Source organism: Oryctolagus cuniculus, chromosome 1, assembly GCF_051225735.1.
Source record: "Oryctolagus cuniculus isolate XC-2025 breed Fujian yellow rabbit chromosome 1, ASM5122573v1, whole genome shotgun sequence".
NCBI classification, from domain to species: domain Eukaryota; kingdom Metazoa; phylum Chordata; class Mammalia; order Lagomorpha; family Leporidae; genus Oryctolagus; species Oryctolagus cuniculus.
This window is the reverse complement of record NC_142867.1, coordinates 197,776,249-197,801,127: the sequence shown is the minus strand read 5'-3', so window position 1 is coordinate 197,801,127 and position 24,879 is coordinate 197,776,249. Positions and strand designations below refer to the sequence as shown.

The following is a 24,879-nucleotide window of genomic DNA, read 5'->3' as shown; positions in this document are numbered from 1 at the left end:
GCCGGAGCGGAAGTGGAGTAGCTGGGACTTGAACCAGGCACTCCAGTCTGGGTCGTGGGCATCCTAAATGGCAACTGAACTGCTGCTCCAAACACCTGCCCCGAGATCCCTTTCTTCTGCTCACCTGTTCTTTGTCTGGAAGTTCTGGTGTCAGCCTAGCTGGGACTTTTTCTGTCCCCATGACGGGCCCAGAGAAGGGAAGAGACTCACCCATGGTCACACAGGCAAGGGCAAAACTGAGACAGGAAACTGGGCTGTACACCGAGGAGGGCTGAATCCCAGATGTTAGAGTGTGTTTGCATTGTAGTGTCCTCAGGTTCCCTCTCTGTCCCCAAAACCTCTCTCTGGCTCGATTGGGGGAGCAGCTGGGCTTGGAGGAGATGGGATGGGGGTCAGAAGGTCCAGAATCTTCTGGGGCCAGCTGTGGGGCTGAGCCTGACTCTCCCTGCCTCTCATTCAGGCCAGGCAAGGCCCCTGGATTGGCAGCCCGGGGGTGGGGGCGTCCAAGGAATCGAGGCACTGGAGCGGAACGGAAGGGCCTATTGTCCAAAACCCGCCGGAGGCCCACAAAGGCCGGCTGGCTTTTCATCTCCACTCCCAAACAGACTGGCCATTTTCCCGGCCGAGGTTTTTTTTGGGGGAGTGGGGGCACTGACTGGGGTGTTGCTGAGAGTGGAGTAGGGTACCCCTGGCTAGCACATGGCCATAAAAAGGGCTTAAGATGGCGTTGAGGCCCAGGAGGGGAGAGAGGAAAGGGTGGCGTGGAGAGTTGAGCTTTCCACCTCACTATTCCCAGAGGCTCCAAGGCCATGCGGTGGGCTATCTGGTGGAAGTGCAGGCTAGCGTTGGCTTAGGGGATGGACTTACAGAATAATACATCATATGTATGAGTGGGACACCTGGGAGAAGTCTCATGGCTTACTGGGAAAGTGGGCTGCTGAGCCACGAGGCCATGTAATCCTCCCCTTAATTGGGAACACTTCAGGGAGCTGGGACAGGGCCTGGAGAAGATGGCCAGCGGACATGAGCTCTCTGCAGCAAGAGGGATTGAGACCAGACAGCAGAAAGGACTTCCTGCCAGTGAACAGTAGCTCAGATGCCCTGACCCTGTCCCTGGGGAGACAGGGGAGCTGGAGAACACCCCAGAGGCTCAGGCCGAAGCAGCTTCTGCGGGGGCCGAGGAAGCTCAGGAGGGAGGACTTGGCCGTTCTGTCCACCCTCCCCCGGCAGCACCTCCAGCACCACTTTAAAAACAGCTTTTTAATTTAACAAAGTGGATGAAAAACTGTTTTTGGAAATAAAAGGTACCTGCTGTCTCCCAAGCCAGCGCTCAGTGCTTGCAGAGACGCGCTCTCCGGGTTTCTCCCCGGCTCCTTGCCTCTGTCTCTCTCAGTCTTTGCTCCTCGGGGGCTCCCATCTCCCCCTCTCCCCATCTTAGCCTCCACAGGAGCCTCACCCTCTGTCTTGGGGCTCCTGCATCACCATCTCTGCCTCCTCCCGTCTTCCCTCTCTCGGTCTCTCTCTTCCGGGGCCGACTCTCTCTTCGGATTCGTCTCTGTCTCCCAGCCTGTCTCAGTCTCTGTCTCCCTCCGCCCCCCTCCTTCTCCCCCAACCCCAGCTCTAAATGGGTCTATTTAAAACGCCCGATGCTGCCAAGTCAGAAAAGCGTCTCCTGATAAAGCGCATTAGGCGGAGGGAGGGAGGAGGAGGGAGGAGGGAGCGGCGGGCGGACGGATTGATCCAAGCCTGTAACCCCATTAATCAGGCAGCAAGGATCCCCCTCCCTCCCCCAGCCTCAGCCCCTTGGAGCTAAAAGCCCCTTAAATATTTATCACCCCTCCCCCACGGGGGCAAGGGGCGGGGTGTGTGGCCCTTGGTGTGAGCATCCCCTGCTGCCTAACGCCCCCACCCCGTGTTCGTGTGTGTGCTCCTGTGTAGGTGCGTGGGTGTGCACACCTGACAGGCCCAGGGCCCATCGGGGCAGCTGGGTCACTTGGGCAGCCTCCAGGGACTCTAGCAGTCTGGCCTTGCACATGTGCCTCTTGGAGAGGGGCTTGGCCATGCAGAATGAGGAGACCCCCCCCCCGGGGTTAGCTGGGGGGGTCTTCATCCCTCCTTCCCCAAATGGGGAAAGTGACTGGAGGACTGGGAGGCATTGCACTACCATTCCCAGAGGGCAGGACAGCGAGCTCGGGTCCATTTTCCAGATTCCTCAAAATTCTCAGCACAGGAAGCAGCTTGCAGAATCAGTTGGGGGGCCCCATGCTCCTCCCGTGCAGGGCGGAAACTTGGAAGGCCATCTGAAGTCCCACCTTTAGTCTCAGAGAGCAGATCTGGGACTTGGGGGTGAATTGGAGTCCTCCATATCCTAAAACTGCAGGAAGGTGACCAGGACCTGGGGGGAGGGTCCCGGTACCCCCAGAGAGCAGGGACTGGAGCGAACGGGTCATCGCCTGCTGATGCCCCCGGGCAGCAGAGGTCAGCCCTGAGATGGGCAGTGGTCTGCCCGGGTTGGCCAGAAGCAACTTCACCTTGGGCGGGGGAGGGAAGCCCCAGCCACCCCTGGGTGTGAGGAGGGGCCCGGGCCCAGAGCCGGGAGGGTCCCTTCCCCTGCCCCTCCCCCAGCATCAAGTGCCACATCTCCTCCTGACTCAGACAATTAGATTCAAAGGATGACCTCACTGCATGCCGTCCCTCACTCGCTCCCTCCGCTCGCTCGCTCGTTCGCTCGCGGCGCGCTCCTTCCTCCCCTCCTCCCGGCCCACTCGCCGCCTCGCCCGCGGCTCGGCCCGCGTCGCTCCCGGCCGAGCCCGGCCCCTCGCCTGCCCACCGGGACTCTCGGTGGGGTGGGGGCGGGGGCTGCCTCTGTCTCGCGGGCCGGCCGGGGCTGCCCCGGCCCCAGCCCCGAGCCCCGGGGACCCGATGCCCGCGGACGGCCGGGTGGACCCACGGAGCGCCGGAGGCACGGACGGGGCGCCTGCGCGGGGACCCAGGTCAGTGGCCGCAGGGCCGGAGGACTTGTCACCCCCGCCGCCGCCCCGAGGCGCGCCCGCCAGCCCGCCTCGGCGCTTCCCGCTCCTTTCTCGGCCCCCGCCCCCCGCGGCTGCTCGGCGCGCTCCCCCTGCCAAGCTGTCTCTCTCCTCTTCTCTCTCTCTCCCTCCCAGCCCCCCTGCCTCTGCAGCCGGTGGGAGGGACTGGGACTTCCTGAGGTCCCAGGGATGGGGCCGGGGCCCATTGGCTGCAGTCGAACCAGGCCTCTGAAACGGGAGGAGGGGGGCTCTGGCTGTGTCCATCGGCCTGGGGGAGGAGACCACTGCCTGGGTGGGAGGGGGCTACTGAGAAAGAGGCCCCGGGTGTGGGGGTGACATGACGGGGGGGAGGGGGGGATGAGCTCCTGGTATCTTTCTGTTCTCACATCCTGTGGGCCTCTTGCCTGGCCTCATTTGTCCACACCTTCTAGCTAACTTGAGTCTTGCATTTGGCTCCCACAGCCCACCTTCGCTGGGGCCCTGTCACCTGGTTTCCTTACACCCTGCTGCCTGGTTTCTTTTGTCTCCATGCCTGCTTTCTCTAACTTGCTGTCACCTGGCTTTGTGGGAATGCCCTTGCCTGGTTTCCTTAGGTTTTACTGACTGGTGTTGGCTCCCCAGCAGCCACATCAGGCTCCTCTGGGGAGAAGGGCATCAGGGCCCCAGCTACACCTGGAGTGGCAAGTGCTAAGGATGTAGGCAGCACCGGCAGCTGCTCCCAGGTTGCCGCCTGGCCAGCCCAGGCCCGCCCGGATGCCAGCCTCCCACCTGGGACGAGGGGGCGGGGCTCCAGGGCCCAAGGACACTCTGGGACTCTTGTCTTCTGTGCTTCCTTGGGGAGAACTCCCCTCTACCTGCTGTTCTGCTGCCTGCCTGCCTGCTGCTGGGCATCTATCCCCACCTCTCTTTGGGCCTGACGGTGATGACAGGGCTTTGGCAGGGGCTGGGGGAGTGAGGTCAAAGCCCCACCTCTTTCTCCTCCCTTGCTCGTTCACAGCAACTCTCGACATCTGGGTGTCCTACAGACAGCCATGAGCACAGAGAGGTGTCGAAGAGGCCTGGGCTCACACAGCAGACGGCTGCTCTGAGAGCGGCTTCCTGTCCTCGTCCCAGAGAAGAGGGGAGGCAGTGAGAGCCTGGGGAATGGGCTGACCTCTGGGGCTTCCTGGCTCCCGCAGCTGCTAGAGCATCTCTCACCCAGGGGCTTCCTCCGCCCCTCCTGTCTGGCCTGGATCTCCCTCCATACCTTAATGCTGTTGAAAGCAGGGTTAGGGGAGGAAGGCGCCGCCTGGGGAATGATCCTCTGATTTTCCACTGTTTAGGGACTGACAAAGTTCCTCTTCTGCTTTTCCTTCCTGCCTGAGGCCACCCTGAGCTCTCTGCCCCTCCCTTTAAGCACAGCGGGGCCACCTGAGGTCTTAGCGTGGTAGGACAGACCTGAGTATGCCTCTGGCTGCCTCTCCCATTGAGGGGTGTGGGGTGTGACAGGCCGAGGGCGGCCCGGGGCTCTGAGTTTCTGGAGGTGTGCAGTGCAGCGACGTTGGCGTCGAAGGTTGACTGTTCTGAGTGTGAGATGGTATCCATATGTGAGACCGTGACTATTTTGTGTTAGGGAGTGTGTGTGTGTGTGTGTGTGTGTGTGTCACGGAAACTGTAATGTGTGTGTGTGCACGCACCCCAGTGTGTGCCAGCCTGCGGCTGCGCTGTCCCCATGGGAGACCATGATGCCAGTGTCTGTCAAAGCTGCCTGGGTGTGTATCAGGGCAGGAGGGCTTGGGGGGCTCTGCTGGGTGGCAGTGAGAGCCCAAGTGTGTGCTGCTCCTTGGGGAGAAGTGAGCGCTGGGTCCCATGTGGCCCTGGATTCTCGCACGCGCGTGTGTGTGTGCGTGTGTGAGCGTGCACTCATTCCTGTGTTTACCCATCAGGAACAGATTGCTCTGGCGTCCCCACTGTGAGGAGGGGAGGAAGGGGGAGGAAGATGGCTTGCTTTTGGCCAGCATACCAGAAGGTTCCTTAGCAGTAGTGTGTGCGGTGTGCATGTGTGTTAGGAGGGCAGAGAGAACACAGCACTGTTCCACGAAGACAGTCCAAGCTTCTGTTCCCCGCGCTCAACTCTGGCTCTGTCAGAAAGACCATTTTTCAGTTCTTTTTGTTACAAACCCAGGCCTCACATGCACCACTGCCCGCCCCCCACCGAGTGCACTCTGTGTGTGTGTGTGTGTGTGTGCGCGCACATGCACGCACTTGCATGCATGGGTCTCTGTGTGCCTGCACCATAGCGGTGATGGGGCCAGGGCTGGGGGGTGTGGTAGGAGACGCCAGGGCAAGCAGGCCTTTGTCCTAGCCTCTAATGGAAAGCCATCGGGGCCATCCATCTGTCTCCATGCAGGGCCCTGCCTTGTGGCCTCCTTCCTGCCCCCTCCGTCTACTGTGGGCCTTTCCCTGACCCCCACCCCCTCCCCAGGAAAGGGAAGTCTTATTCAGCACTACTGCCCTGCCTTTCCCCACCCTTCATGAAGCTCCCCGAGCTGTGTAGCCTCCCGCTGCAGCACTGGGTCCCTCCAAAGAGGAGCAGCACCCCTTTCCCCACAGATGTAACCCCGCTGGTGTGGGGGCCTTTCTTGGCTTTAGGGGTCCTTCTGATTCTCCTGGAAGCCAAAGCAGCTTCTGGACTGGGGTTGGGGAGAGAGGGATTTTCAGAGTCTGTGAAGCTGTCCAGAGCCCGTGCATCCAAAGGGAGAATGTGAACTTCTGCCCCTTCCTGCTCTCCATTCAGGAAGCAGGGGGCAGGAGCAGATGAGTTTCCAGGGAGGAATCCCAGGCCTTCCGCGGGTAGAGGGCTGCTTAAGCACGGCTTACACGATGTGCACACGCAAGCCCAGGCCCAGGTCTCCCGGAAGCGCGCAGGCCTCGGGTGAGCTCCACATATGGGTACGGGCTGGTGGGACAGATGCCCATCTTCCCAGGATACCTCCATAAGCTGCAGAGCCAGGCCCATCATGGGAGGGCCCCAGACTCCCCCCAGCAACACGCCTGCACACACGTGCAGCAGGGCACGCATATGCTGATCTCAGGGTCCCTGCGGTGCAAGAGGCTGGGGGTGGGGGTTTTGAGCACTCAGAGTTCAGGCTGCTGCCAAAATCCATCGGAATCTTGTCCCCCCCAGGCCCGCATCTCCGGCTGTGGAGGTCACAACAGCAGGTGCGGATACCCCCCCCCCCCACCTCACTCACATTGGGCCGCCTCCTTTTCCACAGCCTCAGCCAGCGGCTCGGAGCTGGGGGACCGTTCCCACTGCCTCCCCCGGCCTCCCCTCCCACTGGCGCTCATCTTACTTAGGCTGTCCCCTTCCTAGAGGGGGAGGGCCTGTGCTTGGGTGAGGTCTTTTCTCCTGGGCACTGAGACTTGCCTCTGGGGAGGGTGGGGATAGGATAGCCCAGGAGGAGCAAAATCTTGAAGGCTAAACTCAGACACAGCTTCCGAGTATCATGCCACTTGGGGTTGGGAAACCAAGAGCTGAGGGAACCAGCAGGTCTGCGTTTGGGAGGCGGGAGCGGAGAGAAAGAGCCAGAGGAGAGGGAGAGAGAGGGAGAGAGAGAGATAGTAAGGAGAGACACCACAGGGAGTGGGAGCCTGCCCCGGTGGCCAGTCCCAGCCCAGGGGCTAGCCCCTGACCTGGCCCACCCCCTCCTTGGTGGGGGGCCTGCCAGCCCAGCTGCCAGGAGCCAGCTTCCCTCCTCAGCCTGGTCCCCCCAACCCCCAGCCTCTAGACACAGGCCTCTGCCCCAGCCCCCACCACCCACGCTGTCCAGGCTGCCTAGTGGGATCTGGGGGCCTCCCAGCCTCGGCCCTTCCTCTCCCGCCTGGAGCTTCCCGCCAGCCCTGTCTGTCCCAGGCTCTCTGAAGCCAGTGCTGCTCTTCCCTGATCACCAAGTCCTTGTCCCCATCTCTGCCCTGGTTCTGTCTCATTTGCTTTCTCCATCTCCAAGAATATGCGTCTCTCTTCCTTGCTCCAACCCAATGCCTCTGCAGTTCTGAGGCCTCTAGACTTCCCCAGGCATCCGGGTCAGCTCCCACTGTTGTCCTGTGCTCTTGCCTCACTCCCAGGGATGGGCCTTCTCTGGGTGCTGTTGGGTAAGGGACAGGACAGGAAGCCCAGGACAAGGGTGCCTACCCACACCCCTACTCCACAGTGTCAGACTCTGGAGCCTGGAATAGTGGATGCCCCACATCATGAATCTTGCAAACAACCCCATTCCAAGTGATGGAGGAGTCCAGGCCCAAAACCGTGAGGCCTCAATTCCCCACCTGAGGTGGCGTAACCTTGCTTGAGGTCACTGCACCGGGCCTCCACGCTCCCTCCTTGTCAGGCCACACTGAGCCTTCGCAGCCGTCTGCATACTTCAGCAACTTTGGAACTTAGTGTTGCTGATGAGCACTCACACAGTTAACAGCTGAGGCCCAGTCGCTGGTCTGTGACAGTGACTCCCCAGGGTTATCCTGTGTCCCATAAGCTCTGTCTGTGCTTCTGCAAGGATAAGTAGAGACTTTCCAAAAATCACGCTTCCTCCTCCGGGTTCCTCCCTAGCTGGGCAACTGGGACATTGGTACGGAAGAGGGGTCTTGGGTCCTGGGTTCCAAAACTAGGTGACTGAGGTCCCTGGTGTGAAGCCTGTCATTGTGTCTGCCCGTGTGACTGACAGGGACTGTTGGCCTCCAAGGATGTATGCCAGTGGGCTGGTGTCGGTCTCTGTGACTGTTACTGAGTCTGCCAACAGCCCTGTGTCACTATGTTGATGTTGCCATCAGTGTTACTCTTTGTGACCGTCAGTCTCATTGCATCTTTGACGCTGAGGTCGCTGTCACTGTGACTGTCAGTGTCAACAGGTGTCACTGCCCCGACTGTTGATGTCATTCATTGTCTGTCACTGCCATCCACTACACCGTTGTCTGTGGTGACTGTCAAGATCCCTCTGTGTCATTTTCACTGGGGGCTGTTTTCTCCGTGTAGTGGTGTCTGTGTCACACTGGGATTTGTGTGGCTGTGTCCCACGTGTATGTAACAGTGACACTGGGGTTTCATGTCAGGAGAGGTGCTAGGCCCTGGTGCTGATGGGGCTCAGGAGCTGGTGGGCACAGGGCTCCTTTCTTGCTTGTGGGGTCCCCCCGTTCCCTTCTCTCTCTGGGGCTGACCTCTTTAAGAAGCCTGCAGGAAGCCTGGGCCCGTTTGCATAGCCCTCATCTGGGGTTCTTTGCCAATTATCTTCCAGATCTATCCCAGAGCCATGGGGTGTGGACTTGGAAAATTCCTGGGAAAGATGCTCTTTGCCCTGGGATGGGATGCCTGAGCTGAACCAGGGCCGGCAGAGTGAGGGGAGTGGGCCCAGCTGGAACTCTGAAGCACAGGAGCAGTGGAACTGGCCTGGGGATTTCTGGATCTGCAGAGGCACAGGCAGGGGTGGGGTGCCAGTCCATCCTTGTCTCCCAGGAGCTGGGATCCTAGGTGGCAGCAAGAATCCTCCAGTCCCGGGCAGGCCCAGCTCCTGTCTCTGCAGCGGTCAGTGCTGCTGCCCCGCCTGCCGTCCTCTCTCTTGCCGGTGCAGCTGGGTGATCATGGAGAGACTGCCAGAGTCTCTGTCATTCTCCCTGCATCTGTCTCTTCCCCTGCCCTTGGTGTCTCCCCACCTCCTATGAGCCCCATTTTCTCCCTTGTCCCTCTGGGTCTCCCCTCAGGGCTCTCCCTCTCTCCCCGTGTTTCCATCCCCCCTCCCCTGTCTTTCCGTTTTTCCGGGTGCCCCCCACCCTGCAGCGTCTGTCTTGCCACCCCACCCCCACTCTGCAGCACTCGCAAGCGCTCGGCTGCGCCCGTCTCCCGTGGCTGCAGCCCCGTTGGCCCAGGGCCCGGCCCTTACAGTAACTCATCGGGCTGATGGAGGCGACTTTGATGAAGAAGCCACCCCTCCCCCTGCGGGGGCCTGAGAGAGAGAGAGAGAGAGAGAGAGAGAGAGTATACACATGCGAGCAACCCTGTATTTGTGTGTGTGTGTGTGTACACACGAGTGACCCTGTGTGTATGTGTGTGTGGGGGGGGTATAAGTGCCTGTCTGTCTCCTCTGCCCCACCTGACTGAGACCAGGAAGGAGCAGGGGGCCATCCTGTTCTCCCCTTGACAGTCCATCTGTGATCTAGCCTCCTTCCACTCTGCCTGTGCCATGCCCGGTTCCTGCTCCCATGTGGTGGGCAGTGGACCTGGCATGGAGGCCGAGAATCTTCCTGGCTGAGAGGAGAAAGGCCAGGACAGATGGCGCAGATGGTAGGGAGGGTCTGAGGGCCCCTGGCAGGGCTGGGGTGGGGAACCAGGTGGGCCTCTGGCTTCTGTCTCTCTCTGATTTTCTGAACTCAGCACCAGCTCGGAATTCGGACAGTCCTGCGTTCATTTCCTGGCTTGCTGGCTGTGTGACTTTGGCCATTATCTCAGCCTCCTAGGCCCGAGGAGTAGCTGAAGACGGGGGAGTGGCCGAGGCTCAGAAGGAGCCAGGCCAAGTAGTAGCTCCAGCCCCAGGAGCCACTGATGTGGGAAGGGTGGCCGAGGCCACATGGGGCGCAGAGAGCTGAGCTGTGCCTGGGAGGGGCAGTCCGAGCACCTGTGGCTGTGGCAGGGAGGAGAGGAGATTCGGGGGAGGGGGCTTTCCCGGAAAGGGTCAGTGCTGCAAAGGGCAGGCCAGAGCCCCAGAAAGGAGCCCCAGGCCGACTGCCTCTCTGCAGCCTCCCCCCCCACCAGCTACTACAGGCTGACACCCACCGTCGCCTCCCCTGCTGTCGCGGGTCCTCACTCTCTCTGGTGGTGTCTCTGGCACTTTCTCTGGGTGTATCTGGCAATCTGTCTTCGTCAGTTTCTCTGGCTGTGTGTCTGGCAGTGTTTCTAACGGTGTCTCTGGCAGGGTGTCTGACTGTGCGTCTGACAGTGTCTCTGGCAGTGTTTGTAGTGGTGTGGATACTTCCTGACTGCGCATCTGGCTGTGGCTCTGGCTCTTTCTCTAGCTGTTTGTCTGGGTGTATGCCTGTTCCTCTGCTGTGTGTCAGACAGTTTCCCTAGCACTGTTCTGACAGTGTCTCCAGCTCTCGGGCTCTGTCGCCAGTGGCTCCGCTGCGTGTGCTGCTTGTCCCTCCTCTGGCGCGATGCCTGCCCCTGGCTGAGACTTCTACAGTGTTTCTGGCAGGTCCTCTGGTTGTGTCAGCTGTTCTGTTGACCATTTCTCTGGCTGGCTCTCTAGTTCCGTCTGCCTGTTCCTCTGGCTTTGTCCAGTGGTCCCTCCAGCACACTCAAGTGGAGCTGTTTCTTTGGGCAGTGTCTCTGGCCGGCGCCTTTGCCATCTGGCTGGCCGTCTCTGACAGTGGCCCTGGTGGAGTGTATGATGGTGCCTCTCATTGTCTCTCTCTGGCTCTCTTCTTTAAGGCTGACAGTCTGTCTCCCTCCTCAGACTGAGAGGAGAGAGTCTCACAGCTGGGGCTTGTTCTGCAGGAAATAGTTACTTCCCTGGCTCCAAGTGTTAGTGTGTGCTGGGGTGGCGTGTTGGAGCAGTTGGACCCATCCCAAGAAATAGGACGCTGGGCAGCGGCCATTGGGTCCATCCTGGCTTCTAGGGATGAATCCTGAGTGTGCCTTGTGTGCCCACGTGGGTGCGTGGAGACTCTGATGCAACCTGCCGGTCTAGGGATCCCAAGCCCTGGGGGCACTTGGCTGGGCGAAGAACGGGCCAGGGTCCTGGCAAGCACACACATTTGTGTGTTGTGTGTTTTTTTTTTTTTTTTTTTGACAGGCAGAGTGGACAGTGAGAGAGAAAGAGAGAAAGGTCTTCCTTTTTGCCGTTGGTTCACCCTCCAATGGCCACGCCAGCTGGCGCTGCGGCAGGCACACCGCGCCTATCCGATGGCAGGAGCCACGTGCTTATCCTGGTCTCCCATGGGGTGCAGGGCCCAAGCACCTGGGCCATCCTCCACTGCACTCCCTGGCCACAGCAGAGAGCTGGCCTGGAAGAGGGGCAACCGGGACAGAATCCGGCGCCCCGACTGGGACTAGAACCCGGTGTGCCGGCGCTGCAAGGCGGAGGATTAGCCTACTGAGCCGCGGCGTTGGCCAAGCACACACATTTGAAAATCCCTGTTTTCTCTTGATCACTGGTGTACAATATGGCGACAGCCACATCTAACCTGGAACCTAAGGCTCTGAGCTCCCCAGAGCCTGTGGCCAGACTCGTGGCAGGGTCGGTGGGACATCCAAGGGGCTCCTGACATCCAGGGCTCAGGCTGTTTCCCCAGGAGCATGGCAGGGTGATTTTTGGAGAACTACAGGCTTCCAATTACCCTTTCAGTTTGTGATGTTTATAGCTAATTAGCCAACCTCACCAGGAAAGTTGTACTTTTCTTTCCCTTTAGAAAAATGACCCTGGCATTGCCAGTGTTCTGTAACTCATCTGTGGTTGACTCACTGCCGCCGGCAGTCTTATCGAACAGCAAACCACTGCAGGTTGCCTTCTACCATCTTAGCAACCCTTTTCCTACAGATGCCAATACCATTGCTTTCTGTTGCTTGAAAGAGGATCCTGAGCCCCATTAAGAAGGGCATTTGGGGTCAAGGTGCCCTGACCCTAGAGCTGGGATTTCCCAGTCTTGCCTGAGAACGGGGCGAGCCCCCCCTCCAGGAGGTCCCTGCCTGAGCTGATGCTGCATCCTCCCCCACCCATTTCTCCCAACAGATGGCTGCTCCTGTCCCGTGGGCCTGCTGTGCTGTGCTTGCCGCCGCCGCTGCTGTTGTCTACACCCAGAGACACAGTCCACAGGGTGAGTGCTGGGGCAGCTGCCCGCCAACCCCCTTCCCAGTGCTAGTCGTGAATCCTTGCCGCACGGCTGCATACTGACGCTACCCACAAGTGCACGTGCTGGCATAGTCACACAGGAACACCCAGAGGGACATGGTGTCCTGTGACACTGATACACAGGGTGACCCACTCGTGTCCCAGGCACGGTCCTGCACAGTTGCATACTTGGATGGTCACATACCTGACCGTTGTGTCTCCACTCCCCCTGGGCTGCTGGGATGGGAGTTGGAGAGGGGCTGTGTCTGGGTGAAAGGGGATCTCCTTGGAGGTTTATGGGGAAGTGATTGGAGGTACTGATAGGGGACAGCAGCCAGGGCTGCTGGTCACCTTCTACCCTCAGCCTTCTCCTAGAGGGAAGAGGGGAACAGAGATGTTGGACTGGGAATATGATAGGAGACAGGCAGAGGGACCAGTGGGAGGGGGCTGGTGCCCTGAGGAAGGGAACACATCAGTAGCTGGAATGGCTGGATGGGAGAGGGGTTACTTGGGCTGGGCACCCATCTTTTTGCCCAGTGAGGGCAGAGTCCTTCCCACTGCCCATAGGACAAGGAACAGTGACCTTGCTGGGGAAACGGGTGCCCTCTCAACTTGACCATCAGTCCTCTGCTGCATGTGAGGCAACGTCTCAAATGGCCACATCAGCGAAAGATGTCTCCAATGAGCCTCCCTAAACTCACCGCCTTGGACAAGCCCCACACAGCTGGGACGAGCAGAGGCAGAGAGGGTGGGGACATCTCCAGGGCCCAGCAGTACCCTGATGGCTCTGCCACCCTCAAAGCTGTAGGTTCAAGGAGGGTAGTGTATCTAGGCTTCTGTGGCCTCTTCCCTGTGAAACCAACACTGGCTGGCCCCAGGGCTGCTGACTAGACCTGCCAGTGGTCTCTACCATTGTGTGCAGAGGTCTCTATCCTGTCTGTAAAGACAGGGTCACATGTGACCAAGGCCCTGGGCATAGCCAGGCTGCAGCTCTGAGAGTGTATGAGACTGTGTTCCCGTGTGGTGAGCATGTGCTCTCTGGGTGTGTTTCTCTGTGGGACAGTACTCTTGGCTTCAGGCTGTACCTCACCTTCTGTGTTAGTATCTCTCTGTTCCTTTTGTGCATTTGTGTCCCTGGTCCCCATGGGTAACTGGGTAACTGTGCCTCTGGATGACAGTGTCCTTCTTGTGTGTGCCTGCGATTCTTTTTTTTCTTTTTCTTTTTTTTTCTTTTTTTTTTTTTTTTGTCAGGCAGAATTAGTAAGAAAGAGAGAAAGAGCTTCCTTTTCTGTTGGTTCACCCTCCAAATGACTGCTATGGCTGGCACACTGCGCTGATCCGAAGCCAGGAGCCAGGTGCTTCCTCCTGGTCTCCCATGCAGGTGCAGGGCCCAAGCACTTGGGCCATCCTCCACTGCACTCCCTGGCCACAGCAGAGAGCTGGACTGGAAGAGGACAGAATCCGGCGCCCCGACCAGGACTAGAACCTGGTGTGCCAGCACCGCAAGGTGGAGGATTAGCCTAGTGAGCTGCAGCACTGGCCTGTGATTTTTTTTTTTAAACAAAGATTGATTGATGTATTTGAAAGGCAGAAAGAGAGAGAGAGAGAGAGAGATCTTCCATCACCTGGTTCACTCCCCAAATGGCTGCAGCAGCCAGGGCTTGGGCCAGGCTGAAGACAGGAGCCAGGAGCTCCATCCAAGTCCACCACGTGGAGCCAGGAACTCCATCTGAGTCTCCCACGTGGGTGTCAGAGGGCCAAGCACTTGAGCCATCTTCTGCTGCTTTCCCAGGTGCATTAGCAGGAAGCTAGACCGGAAGTGGAACAGCTGGGACTTGAAATGGTGTTCCAATATGGAACGCTGGTGTCAAAAGTGGCGGTTTAACCCACTGTGCCGCGTTGCTGGCCCCATGCCTGTGATCGTATATCAGGTGTCACCATCCCTGAAATGGGGGCAGTGTCCCTGTGTGACTGTGAACTCACGTGTGACCGTGAGCTTGTAGATTGCTATCTTGTGTGTGCTTCTTCTGTGTGGGTGATCGTCCCCATCCTGTGTGTGTGTGTGTGTGTGTGTGTGTGTGTGTGTGTGACAATGTGAAGCTGCTTAGGATGCCTGGGGGAGACTGTTTCCGGCATGTGGTCCCCATGTGAGTCTGTGTGTGCAGGTGTGAGAGAGCTGTCAGCTCTGTCCCTCTGTGTTCTCCATGTCCATGACCTCATCCTGTCTCTGTCTCTCATCCTGGCTTCTAACAACCTTTTCACAGCTGATTCCTTTGGAGCATTTGTCACCGCGTCAGGGCCAAGAACCCCATCCTCCCTCTGCTGCTTGATTTAATTTCTGAAATGGACAGCACATCAGTAGGGGCACCCACGGGGCGGGAGGAGAGCTGTCCAGAGACAAAGGATTAAATCATTGCCATCCTTGGCGCTGTTGTGTGGCTGTGTGTGTGTTGCCGTTGCTGTGCGCTGCTGCCTCTGCCTTCGCATGGCCCCCGCTCGTCTTCTGTCATTGTGTTGTAATTCCTTCATTCCTGGCCTGTTTTGTCACTGTTGTCAGGCTGTGTTTCCGTTTCTTCTGTGAGGCAGACAAGGTGTGGCGGGCAAATGTTAGCCCATGGCCATTGTGTTTGTTGTGCCCTTTGGATCGTGGGTGCCCCATCTTGTGGCAGCACCTGCCCCCCCCCACCCCCCCCCAGCATGGAGGGCCATGCTGGGCCCATGTTCGTTCTGAGCTGCTATTGGTCAGCATGGATGTGTAGCCGCCGGGACCACGATGGCCACGCCCCCTCCCCAACGGTCAGTTTTCAGCCTCTTCCTCAGGCAGCTGGATGCAGTCTCTGCTGGGGTGGGGGTGGGGGGGTGCAGAGAGAAGGGCTTGGCATGGTTCCTGGAAGCTCCAGGTTTTTGGAAGGAGGCTGGAGGGGGGCTCAATGGCTGGAGCTGGTGGACTGGGGGGGGGCGGGGGGATCGATGGCCCGAGACTTGGACACTGGGCCTCTGGTCAGGGGGAGGCCCCCATGCAGTCTCTGGTCCAGCCTCACAGCTGTGGCCTCCAAGGCCCCCAGCCACCGCCCTTCCGCCCGTTCATCCTCTGTTCGGCTGGTCCCAGGCCCCACGGACGAGTGGTCAGGGCTGGCTGGGTTTCCTGCCTCCTCTGCTCCAACAGGACAGGGAGGCTCAGAGAGGGGCAGGACAGAGACCGGCGCCGGGAGAGACCCTGGCACGGGGAGGCCGGCGGCCACAGGACAGATGTTGCAGCGCAGAGCAGAGGAGCACTGGGGAGGGGCTGCACCTGGGGGAGGGAGCGGCTGGTGGCTGAGGGGCAGGGGCGGATCCCTGCCGCCCCACACCCCTCCCCTTAAGCCTAGTGGTGTTAACAAGTCTAATTAAGAGGCCACTGGCCCAACTTAATTGGCTCGTTAACAGGAATTGCTTCTGAAAATCCCCCACCTCAGCGGGGTGGCTCTCTAGAGGGGACAGGAGCGAGTGTTAACGAGGGATCCCGCAGCCCCCCCACTGCTGCCCCTCCCCCCCCTCCCGCCCCGCGCTCCGCAGAGCTGGCTGGGACCAGGGAAGCATCTGTCCTTCCAGGCTCAGGGGCAGGATGGAGGGGGGTGTCCTGAGGTTCCGAGCTCTCTGGCTTTGTCAGCCTGCTCCTCGGCTGCTGCGCTCCATCCCGCTGCCTCCCCCACCTAGCGCTGCCTCTCGACAGGTGCTCCGTCCACCCCTCCATCTCCAGTCTCCTGGGCTCAGTCCATCACGCCTGGGTTGCTGAGGCCAGGGCTGGCCTTTGCTTTCGGCTCTGACAGGCCCCTCCTGGGGGCAGGAGAGGAATGGTCCAAAGTGCTCACTCAGTCCCAGCGCCAAGCCCCCAAGCCCTAAGCAGTTCCTGTCACAGCGCTGACAGCTGCCAGGAGCTCCCTAGGGGGTCCTGACCTGCCTGTTCCCCCTCCTCCTGCTGCCGCTCAAACCTGGATAGCTCAGAGGGGGTGCTGCTGGTGGAGGGGGGGTGGACAGAGTCAGGGAGGGGAGGAAGAACAAGAAGAGATATGGGAAGAGATAGAGACAGGACAGACTGGGGAGGATAAGGGGGAGAGAGGAGTCAGAGGGGCCTTGTAGCAGGGCCTGCCTGGGTAACAGATGTCAGGGACTGGGGCTGGGTGGCAAGAGATTAGGGTCATGGGGGTCACGCAAACTTTTTAAAGGACCAAGGGCCTGGAGGTGAGCTCGGTTCTCATTGAGAATTGACCCTTCCCAGCACCACCCAAACTCCCTCCCTCATCCCTCTCCCTCCCTGTCTCCCTCTCCTCTCTCTCTCTCTCTCTCTCTCTCTCACACACACACACACACACACACACACACACAGGCTCACTTGGTTGCCCATTCATCCGTGTCTGAACACGCATGCGCGTGTAGATGTGGGGACACTCTGCCCACACTCTGTGCACAGCTACAGGAGGGGTTTTGCGCACACACTCACCATCTTGCCAAGATACTCACACAGCCCCGCACAGAGCCTCTCGGCCTGGACTCCTCCCCCAGGCACCCTCACAGGCTTTCCCTTTGGGGCGCAGGACGCGGCAATGACCGGTTACTTTTTCTCTGTGTCCTCCCTGCCACCCCGTTCCGCAGAGGCACCCCATGTGCAGTACGAACGCCTGGGCTCAGATGTGACTCTGCCGTGCGGGACAGCGAACTGGGATGCAGCTGTGACATGGCGGGTGAATGGCACAGACCTGGCCCCTGACCTGCTGAACGGCTCTCAGCTCGTGCTCCGCGGCCTGGAACTGGGCCACAGTGGCCTTTACGCCTGCTTCCACCGTGACTCCTGGCACCTGCGCCACCAGGTCCTGCTGCATGTAGGCTGTAAGTGTTGCCCTGACTCCTCTCATCTGACCTCCCATCTTCCTTAAGGCCCAAACCCCTGGTCCAGATCTGTCCTCTTCCTGTTGGGGGACAGGGAGGGGGAGGGCGGCAGCTGACCCTTGCCCTCTGATCCTGGCCCAGGCTGCTCTTCTGACGCCTGAGAGCGATCTTGCTCACTGAGTCCAGACCCCTGGACATTCTGCCTATGCGTTTGAGATCCTGAAATCCTGTGTCCTGTGACAAAATGGGCCGAGGAGGGTGGCAAGTCGCCACCCCTGTGGGAAGGAATCCTGGGGCAGGTGGCAAGTGGGGAGGAATCCTGGGGCAGGTGGCAAGTCGCCACCCCTGTGGGAAGGAATCCTGGGGCAGGTGGCAAGTCGCCACCCCTGTGGGGAGGAATCCTGGGGCCACGGCTCTGAGCTGGAATGGACTCATCGTGTATGCCTCCCCCAGGGGCTGGCCAGAGGGAAGTTGGGGGCTGAGAGGTGGGGGGTGATTATCCAGGTATGCGAAGGGGCACTGTGGGGGTTCCCAGGGAGGGAAGAGATTTAGAGGAGGAGACCCACGGGCACTTTGACAGGCACCTTTCTGACAGAGAAGCTGCGTGTGACCCTTGGCTTCAGAGGCTGGGAGGAGAGGACTGGGCAAACGAGAGGATGGGACATGGGGAGCAGATCGTGATCCTGGAAGCTGGAGAGTGACAGAGTCTGAGTCAGGTTCTTAAAAGAGAGGCAGGTTGGATGGGGCGTAGCCAGGGCAGGAGGGAGGCTGTTGCTGAATGCTGGAGAAAGGGGTGAGGACCTGGGACCAGGGCCTGGAGCTGGGCTGGGGCGGGGGCAAAGCTGGAGCTCCAGGATCCATGACGGATGGGGAGTGAGAGGACAGGAGTGGAGGAGGGAGGAGTCGAGGCCCCTGGAGGGTTCCATCGGTGGATGCATCAGGGAGAAAAGGGAAGGAACAGATACTGTGTTGTGTTTGGACAGTGTCTTCTTTTGTGCTTCCTTAGAGTCAGATCCCGAGATGAGAATTCACATGCAAGTAGTTTATCTGGCTGGTGGTGGAAACACCACCGGGAATGGGGAAGGGACACAGGAAAAGGAAGTTGGAGAGTGAGCTCTCCAGACGTTACCTCTGGGTGGCAGCGAGGGAACTCTGGGTGCAGGTGCAGAGCGTGCACCTCAAGAATTCCCCTGCCCGAGGGTGAGGGAACTGGATGTTTACCAGCTGGTGCCCCTCATTGGCCGAGCGATTCTCCTGGGATGAGGGGTGGAGGAACTTTAATTCCCCAGCACTTTTGGCCTGATGCCCCAGCAAGCAAAGCAGGCTTGGTGGCCAAAGAAAAGCTCTTAGGCAAATAACTGCAGAAGCTGGCAGTGAGCAGACAGAGGTGTGGGTGAGGGAGCTGCAGCTCCATGGACATCTGCTATGGGGTCGGGGTCCTTGGGGGACAACTGGGAGCTGACGGCCGGTAGCCAGTGGACCTGAGGGTCCGAGGCGCAGGGGGGCAGGCCTGTGCTAGCGCTGGGAATTTGGGGAGTTGTCAGCATGAAAGCCATGAGAGGCGGGGAGATGGCCAAGGGAGAGATGGTGGGGCAAGGAGCCAAGAGCACCCAGTGTTGAGCCCTGCAGGCCCTCAGTGGGTAAGGGGTGGATGGAGAGCAGCGAGCTGCCAAAAAAGAGATGGAGCCAGCGGGAAGGGCGAGGGAAGACCAGGTGAGTGTGATTTGGAGAAGTCAGAATGATAAGGTCATTGGCAGAAACGCCCACCAACCGTGAAAGCTCAGAAAAACAGTTCCGTTTCTTTTCTCCTGCGCCAAAGATTCAAGCACCTTTGGCCTCATCCCAAATGGTTGATTCACCCCATTGCCCAAAAATGGTTTCAGGCTCTGACCCAGCAGTGGGGCTGACAGAGGTATGAAAATATGTTTTGGTGGGTTTGTACCTTTTCCCCATTGGGCAGGCTTTCTGATGTATTAAAACTGGAGAGAGGCCGGCGCCGCGGCTCACTAGGCTAATCCTCCACCTTGCGGCGCCGGCACACCAGGTTCTAGTCCCAGTCGGGGCGCCAGATTCTGTCCCGGTTGCCCCTCTTCCAGGCCAGCTCTCTGCTGTGGCCAGGGAGTGCAGTGGAGGATGGTCCAAGTGCTTGGGTTCTGCACCTGCATGAGAGACCAGGATAAGCACCTGGCTCCTGCCATCGGATCAGTGCGGTGCGCCGGCCGCGGCAGCCATTGGAGGGTAAACCAACGGCAAAGGAAGACCTTTCTCTCTGTCTCTTTCTCTCACTAACCACTCTGCCTGTCAAAAAATTAAAAAACAAAACAAAACAAAACAAAAAAAAAACACCACTGGAGAGAGATGGCTTTCAAAGCGGTACGTTTTAGCTGCAAGGGTGGAGTGACCCCTGTTGGCCATCTTGAGAAATGCAGGACCAGCCCCGCAGAATCCTCCCTGGCAGCCTCAGGGTTGGTCTGAAGTGGAGCCCTTAGCCTAGCCCCTGGTAGGAAGCCCAAGGCCAGCTCAGCAGCAGTCACCCACACCCCTGCTCCCAGGGTGGATAAGGCTAGCAGAGAAGGCTGGGCCTTGGTGACCTGGGCTGCCATTCCTGAGACTTGATCTTGTTTGAGAGGTCCTACGGGAGGAATTTGGTCTTGAAGAAATGTCCCTAGCATGTGTCCTCAGGACATGCCCTGTGGTGACCAGAGCCCAGCCCTCTGCTCTCCAGTGCTCACCACTCCCCAGGCTCCGTCTGTTGAGAACTGGCCACGAATCGGCTGCAGCATTAGCATCAGGTGCTTATCTCTCATTGCCTTATTTCCTTCTGAAGACCTGGTCAAGGAACAGGGGATATTAATCTTGATTGTCTCCGTCACTTTCTATTAGTAACAAGAGACTGGGTTTGGCAACACTCGGTATCAAATTATCCTTCCTGCCAGCTCTCAGAGAACAGCACAGTTAGCCCTGATGAGTGGGTCATTCAAACCAAAAGTTACTCAATATCTACCCTGTGAGTGTGAGAGCTTTATGCTTCTGGTCCCCGAGAAGCCTGATCCTGAGAGGATCCTGGCGCGAGTCTCCTTCACTGGGCTGGGCTGCCTTGTCCGGCTCCACCTGCCTGCCCTCAGGTGGACACTCACAGGCAGAGCGCTGCGGACCCTCACGCCTGGGGCGGTCAGGGGACCGGGATCGCAGGGGTCCCTTTTAGTAGCATCCTTTTATGAACAGCATCATTCTGATTTTCAGCTAAAACAGAGACTTACGTTTCTTTTAAATGGACAATTTCTAGTCCAGTTTTAAACATTTTGTGATTGATCAGAACTCCAGACCCCCTGGTTCAGCACTGCTCTCCCCTCAGCCCTATTTGGCTAGGGAGGAAGGACTGGAGAGAGATTGAGAGCGAGAGTGGAAGAGTGAGCTGGGGTCCAAGATGTCTGGGAGGAAAAATCCTGCATGGGAGGCAGGAGGGGGCCACCAGGGAGTCCTGAAGTCAGGGTGGCCCCCAGGGGATGCCACAAGATAAGGTTGACACAGGCCATGGGCCTCGAATGCCCGGCAGGAGGAGGAGTATGGGTGGGGCGTGGGCAGGGCTGCAGCGGAAGGGTCACCCCGCCCTGCCCTGGCCTGATCTGGCCCGGCCCAGGGTGTGGGCAGCTTGCCCCTCCTCTCTGGGCCGGCGGGCAGGCCTCGTGCGTGCTGGGGGCTCCAGCCCAGGCGGGCTGGCGAGATGAGAGGAAAAACATGCGGTTTGGTGGGCTGGACATGGAAAAACAAGCCAATTAGGAAGAAAACAAACAAATCTCTGGCCAGCGGGGCACACGCACTCACGCACACGCGGCCCTGCGTGGGGCTCCAGGCCACCCTGCCCGCACAGTCCCTTGGGCCTCTCTGCAGCCCCCACGAGGGGCATCTAGGATTGTAGCGTGCGCCCAGGGAGCCAGGGTGTGATACACACGCCCACCGGCACTTGCTCCAGCGCCCCCCTAATGAGCTCCCGCGCGGTGTTTGTCTCATGCCCCAGTACCTTCCCACACCCACCGTTTGAGAAAGGCTCTTGGCTTCTGCTCGGCCATGCCCCCCGCGTCTCATGCATCACAGACCTTCCACACGCGATGGCGCCTTCACACGCACTGTCTCAGGACCTCGGCCACACGCCTCACACATACAGACAGCGCGGGGACGGGAAGCCTCGCCCAAGTCACGTGCGGTCACCCCGGCCCACGCAGCCTCCGGCTGTCCAGGCGCACGGCTGCCCGGAGCACACAGCTGCACACGAGGCCTCTCGGTCACATACGCGCACACACACACAGCCTCCCAATCGCAGTTTCTCTCCCAGCTCGCAACACGCTCACAGCACGCCTCCCGATCCCACACTGTCCCACGATCTCACACTTGGTCTCCCAGCACCCCCACCTCCGCCCACCCGGCCCCTCAGCTGGGCTCCAGCTGCAGCAAGTCACTCCTTTGCTTCCTTGTCTTTGTTTTTCTTTCCTCCTTTTCCTCTGAGAAACCTGGTCCCTGTCAGGAAACCCAAGCCTTCCCCACTCAGGGCCCAGGGCCAGGCAGGAGTAGCCAGATGATCGACAGAGCCCCCACCCGGCCCCCTGGCTCCCCTGACCTGCCCAGTCAGAGGGGGGAGCGGCTCTGGGGTGGGGGGGGGGCTTGCGGGGAGGCTGGAATGGAGGAGGCTGGGGAGGAGACCGGTCAGCGGGCAGGCCAGCTAGGGGAGGGGGCCTGGGAGTCCAGTGCCATGGCCCGCTCTGCCCTCCCAGGAGTCCCAGGCAGCAGGGAGCTGACTCTGCAGGCTTCAGTCCCTGCCCCGCCCCACCCCCCCCAGCGCCCTTCTCCTTTGAAGCTGGGGGCGGGGGGGGGGGGGAGTGGCAGGAGGGGGAGTGGAGGCTTCTCAGCCGACCTCGGAATGTCCTTTCCTCCTGGGGCAGCTGCCAACTCTGGCCTGGCCCGCAGGCCCCCAGAAGGCACTTCCTGTGTCCTTGGCCGCCCCCCACTCCACCCTGATGCAGAGCTGTGCACCCGTGGGCAGAGAGGGAAGGGACGCTGAAGGCACAGGGGATGGCCACGGGGCCGGGAAGGCCGACGACAGCGGGCAGAATGCAGGCTGGCCTCTGCAGGGTCTCGGCTGGGCGCCGGCCCTCCCCTGCGGCTCAGGGAGCAGAGCTGAATCTGCCCATGGCATCGCCCGTTCCCCGACCGTGCTGGAGCGCAGCCACCTCACGTCTTCTGCTGCAAAGCAGATCTGGGTCCTGGGCATTCTGCCCCAGGCCCCTCCACAGCCTCCTACGGGATGTGGACACACACAGTCACACGGAGCCACTCAGAGTCACGTGTGCACTGTGGCTAGGAGCCCGTGGTCCCCTGTGTGTCACCATGGCCACTGTACAAGCACAGACATGCACTCCCCTACACTGTCTCTGGCTTACTGAGCTACCCCCTCCCACTTCCTGTCCACCTGTCAGGCAGAGGGCGGGGGCCAGGACGAGGGAGGGAGGAGGCATAGGAGGGAGGTGTCAGTGTCCCTGGAGCCCTGGACGGACATTCCTTGCCTGGGTCAGATCACAGAAACTGCCTCCTTCCAGGAACCTGAGCCGCCTGTCCTCACGCCTTACCCAATGCTTGGGGGTGAGACAGCTGGGTCAAGTGCTCACAGCAGCAAAGAATGTGGTTAGACAGCAGAAAGGACTTCCCAAGTGTGCACACGTGGTCATGTGGGTGGATAACCCCATCCTGGGGTTTAGTCCTAACTCTGCCATGCTGTGTGACACCAGGCAGACCCCATCCCTCTCTGGGTCTTCCTATTCCAGAGTTAAGGCAGCTGCTGGCCAGGTAAAAGGCTTCTTAGAAGGGTCCGTGATAGGGGCTGGGGCAGGGGTGAGGGCCACACCAAGAGAACAGGAGCTTCCTTCCAACAGGCACTTGGATACACACAGTCACACACGGGCTTGCGCTAGAGCTAGGCACAGATCACACTCCCACGCAGAAGTGTCTGTATAGCCCCAGCCACTCACCCAAGTCGCACGCAGGTGTGCATGAAACATATACATATACTCACGCCTGCAGGCACGCAAGTGCAAACGCGCGCAGGCAGCTGCCTGGTGCTGCTGTCCTGTGTAGCCACCAGCCCCACCCCGTGTCTCCCAGTTTCTCCTGAGAGGAAGGCAGGGCGCCTCGTCTTCAGGAAGTGCACCCCGATCACCCCAGCAACCAGACGGGCCTCTTGCTCAGCCTCCCGCGGTGGGGTGGACACAACGTGGCAGGAGCTTTGGGGCCGGGGCCGATCCCCCAGACATCGCCTCCGTCCTGTGATTGATGAGCTGAGGCGTGCAGCCCCCTGCCCCCCACAGTTCCTGCCTCCATTGAGCAGGTGGGGGGGCTCCCTCTCTGCACAGCCCTTGTTTTTCTTTAATTAAACATCTGGCTCTCTGTGGCCTGGGAAGCCTCAGGCCCTCGCTGACAGCCCCCACCCCCCCACCTTTGGCATCGATGATGGGTTGAGGAGGGAGAGCTGGGGCTTGGGGCCCACCTGTCCCCACACCAGTGCAGGAGGCTGGGGGCGCCAACACTGCCCTGACCGTGCCCTCCTCACCCCTAGTGCCGCCGCGGGAGCCCGTGCTCAGCTGCCGCTCCAACACTTACCCCAAGGGCTTCTACTGCAGCTGGCATCTGCCCACCCCCACATACATCCCCAACACCTTCAACGTGACCGTGCTGTGAGTAGCTGCGTCTGTGACCTGCTTCTGACCCTGACCTCTGACCTCACCCCTCCCCCGCATTCCCGGAGTCCACACCCAGCCCAACCTTGGGCTTGACCTTCTCCCAACCTCTATCCCACATGACCCTTGTTGGTAATGGCACCTGGGCCCCACCCTGCCCCAGGCACGGCTCCAAAATTATGGTCTGCGAGAAGGACCCAGCCCTCAAGAACCGCTGCCACATCCGCTACATGCACCTGTTCTCCACCATCAAGTACAAGGTCTCCATAAGTGTCAGCAATGCCCTGGGCCACAACGCCACGGCAATCACCTTTGACGAGTTCACCATTGGTGCGTATGGAGTGTGTCTGTCGGGGGGGGTGCAGCATTCTCCCGTGGGTGCGTGTAAGGGGAACGTGTGCATGGGGACATGTTCACGTGATTGCACATGTATACCTAGCACATACGTGCCCTGCACAGGTGTGTGTGGCATGTATAGAATGTGTACTCTAGGCATGACCCATGCACACCTGTGAACATGAAAGCCAGTGTCCTTTACCTGCAGGGCCAAGAGAGCGTTCCAGCAGCTACGGCTATCATGTCTCTGGCTCCTAGAGCATGCAGCAGGGGAAGGGGGGCAGGTTGGGCCAGACCCTTGTGCAGCTGCAGCCTCCACATCCCCCCCCCCCCAACTAATGGCTTCCTTACGGCCTGTGATGAATGAGGTGTCAGAACAGGAGACAGGACTGGGACAGATACCTCCCTCCCCCCGGCTCCCCATCCTAGCCAGACCCTCTGCCTGCTCCTGCCCTGTTCAAGGCAGATCTTCTGCCTCGTCCTGTGCCGTCGCAGCCAGACCTGCCTACCCTTACCCCATCCAGCCAGACCCTCTGCTGCTGTCTGCCCCCATCCCAGGCAGACTGTCTGCCTTCCTCTACTCCAGCCCCTCAACGAGACCTTCTGCCTGCCCTGTCTTCTCCCTCCCCCCTTCCCATGGCTGGATCCCGAGCCAGACTGTTGCTACGTGAGCTGTACCTGTAGGTGCTCCTGTCAGATCCCCAGCCTGCCTCTGACCCAGGTCCGCGACATCTGTGGACTGTCTTTTAACCCTAACCCACAGAGTAGCTTCAAACCCAGACTCTTCCAAGAGAGGCTGTGTCCTAGTTTGGAACTGGAGCCGTTAGTGTGGAAAACCGGGCTTGGGGGAGGGTGTGATGCTGGCACAGGAGGAGATAACCCAGGCGATGGTGGAGGTGACCGTGGAGGTGTCGTTTGGGCTAATTCTTGGATGCTAGTCAGCATGAGGAGGGGGTCGGGATGATGGGATGACATTTGAGACACTGACAGGTGGCAACGACTGTGGTCACAGCCGTGGTGATGCTGGAGATGTGAGAGGCAGAAGTGATGAGATGGTTGTTAGATAGT

General features: G+C 59.7%; 1 protein-coding gene across 3 annotated transcripts in view; it reads left to right on the top strand.

The window, feature by feature from the left end:
* The window catches only part of CNTFR (ciliary neurotrophic factor receptor), a 38,685-nt gene that overhangs the window by 8,594 nt on the left and 5,212 nt on the right, over positions 1-24,879 (top strand). For 2 of the 3 annotated variants that reach the window (XM_070053561.2, XM_051844557.3), the window contains exons 3-6: positions 11,786-11,870; positions 16,517-16,750; positions 23,355-23,472; positions 23,639-23,805. In XM_070053561.2, the coding sequence (XP_069909662.1) occupies positions 11,786-11,870; positions 16,517-16,750; positions 23,355-23,472; positions 23,639-23,805 (604 nt within the window). Of the gene's footprint in view, positions 1-2,657; positions 2,994-11,785; positions 11,871-16,516; positions 16,751-23,354; positions 23,473-23,638; positions 23,806-24,879 lie in introns of those variants that run through there. The other variant, XM_051844550.3, reaches the window with a different exon arrangement.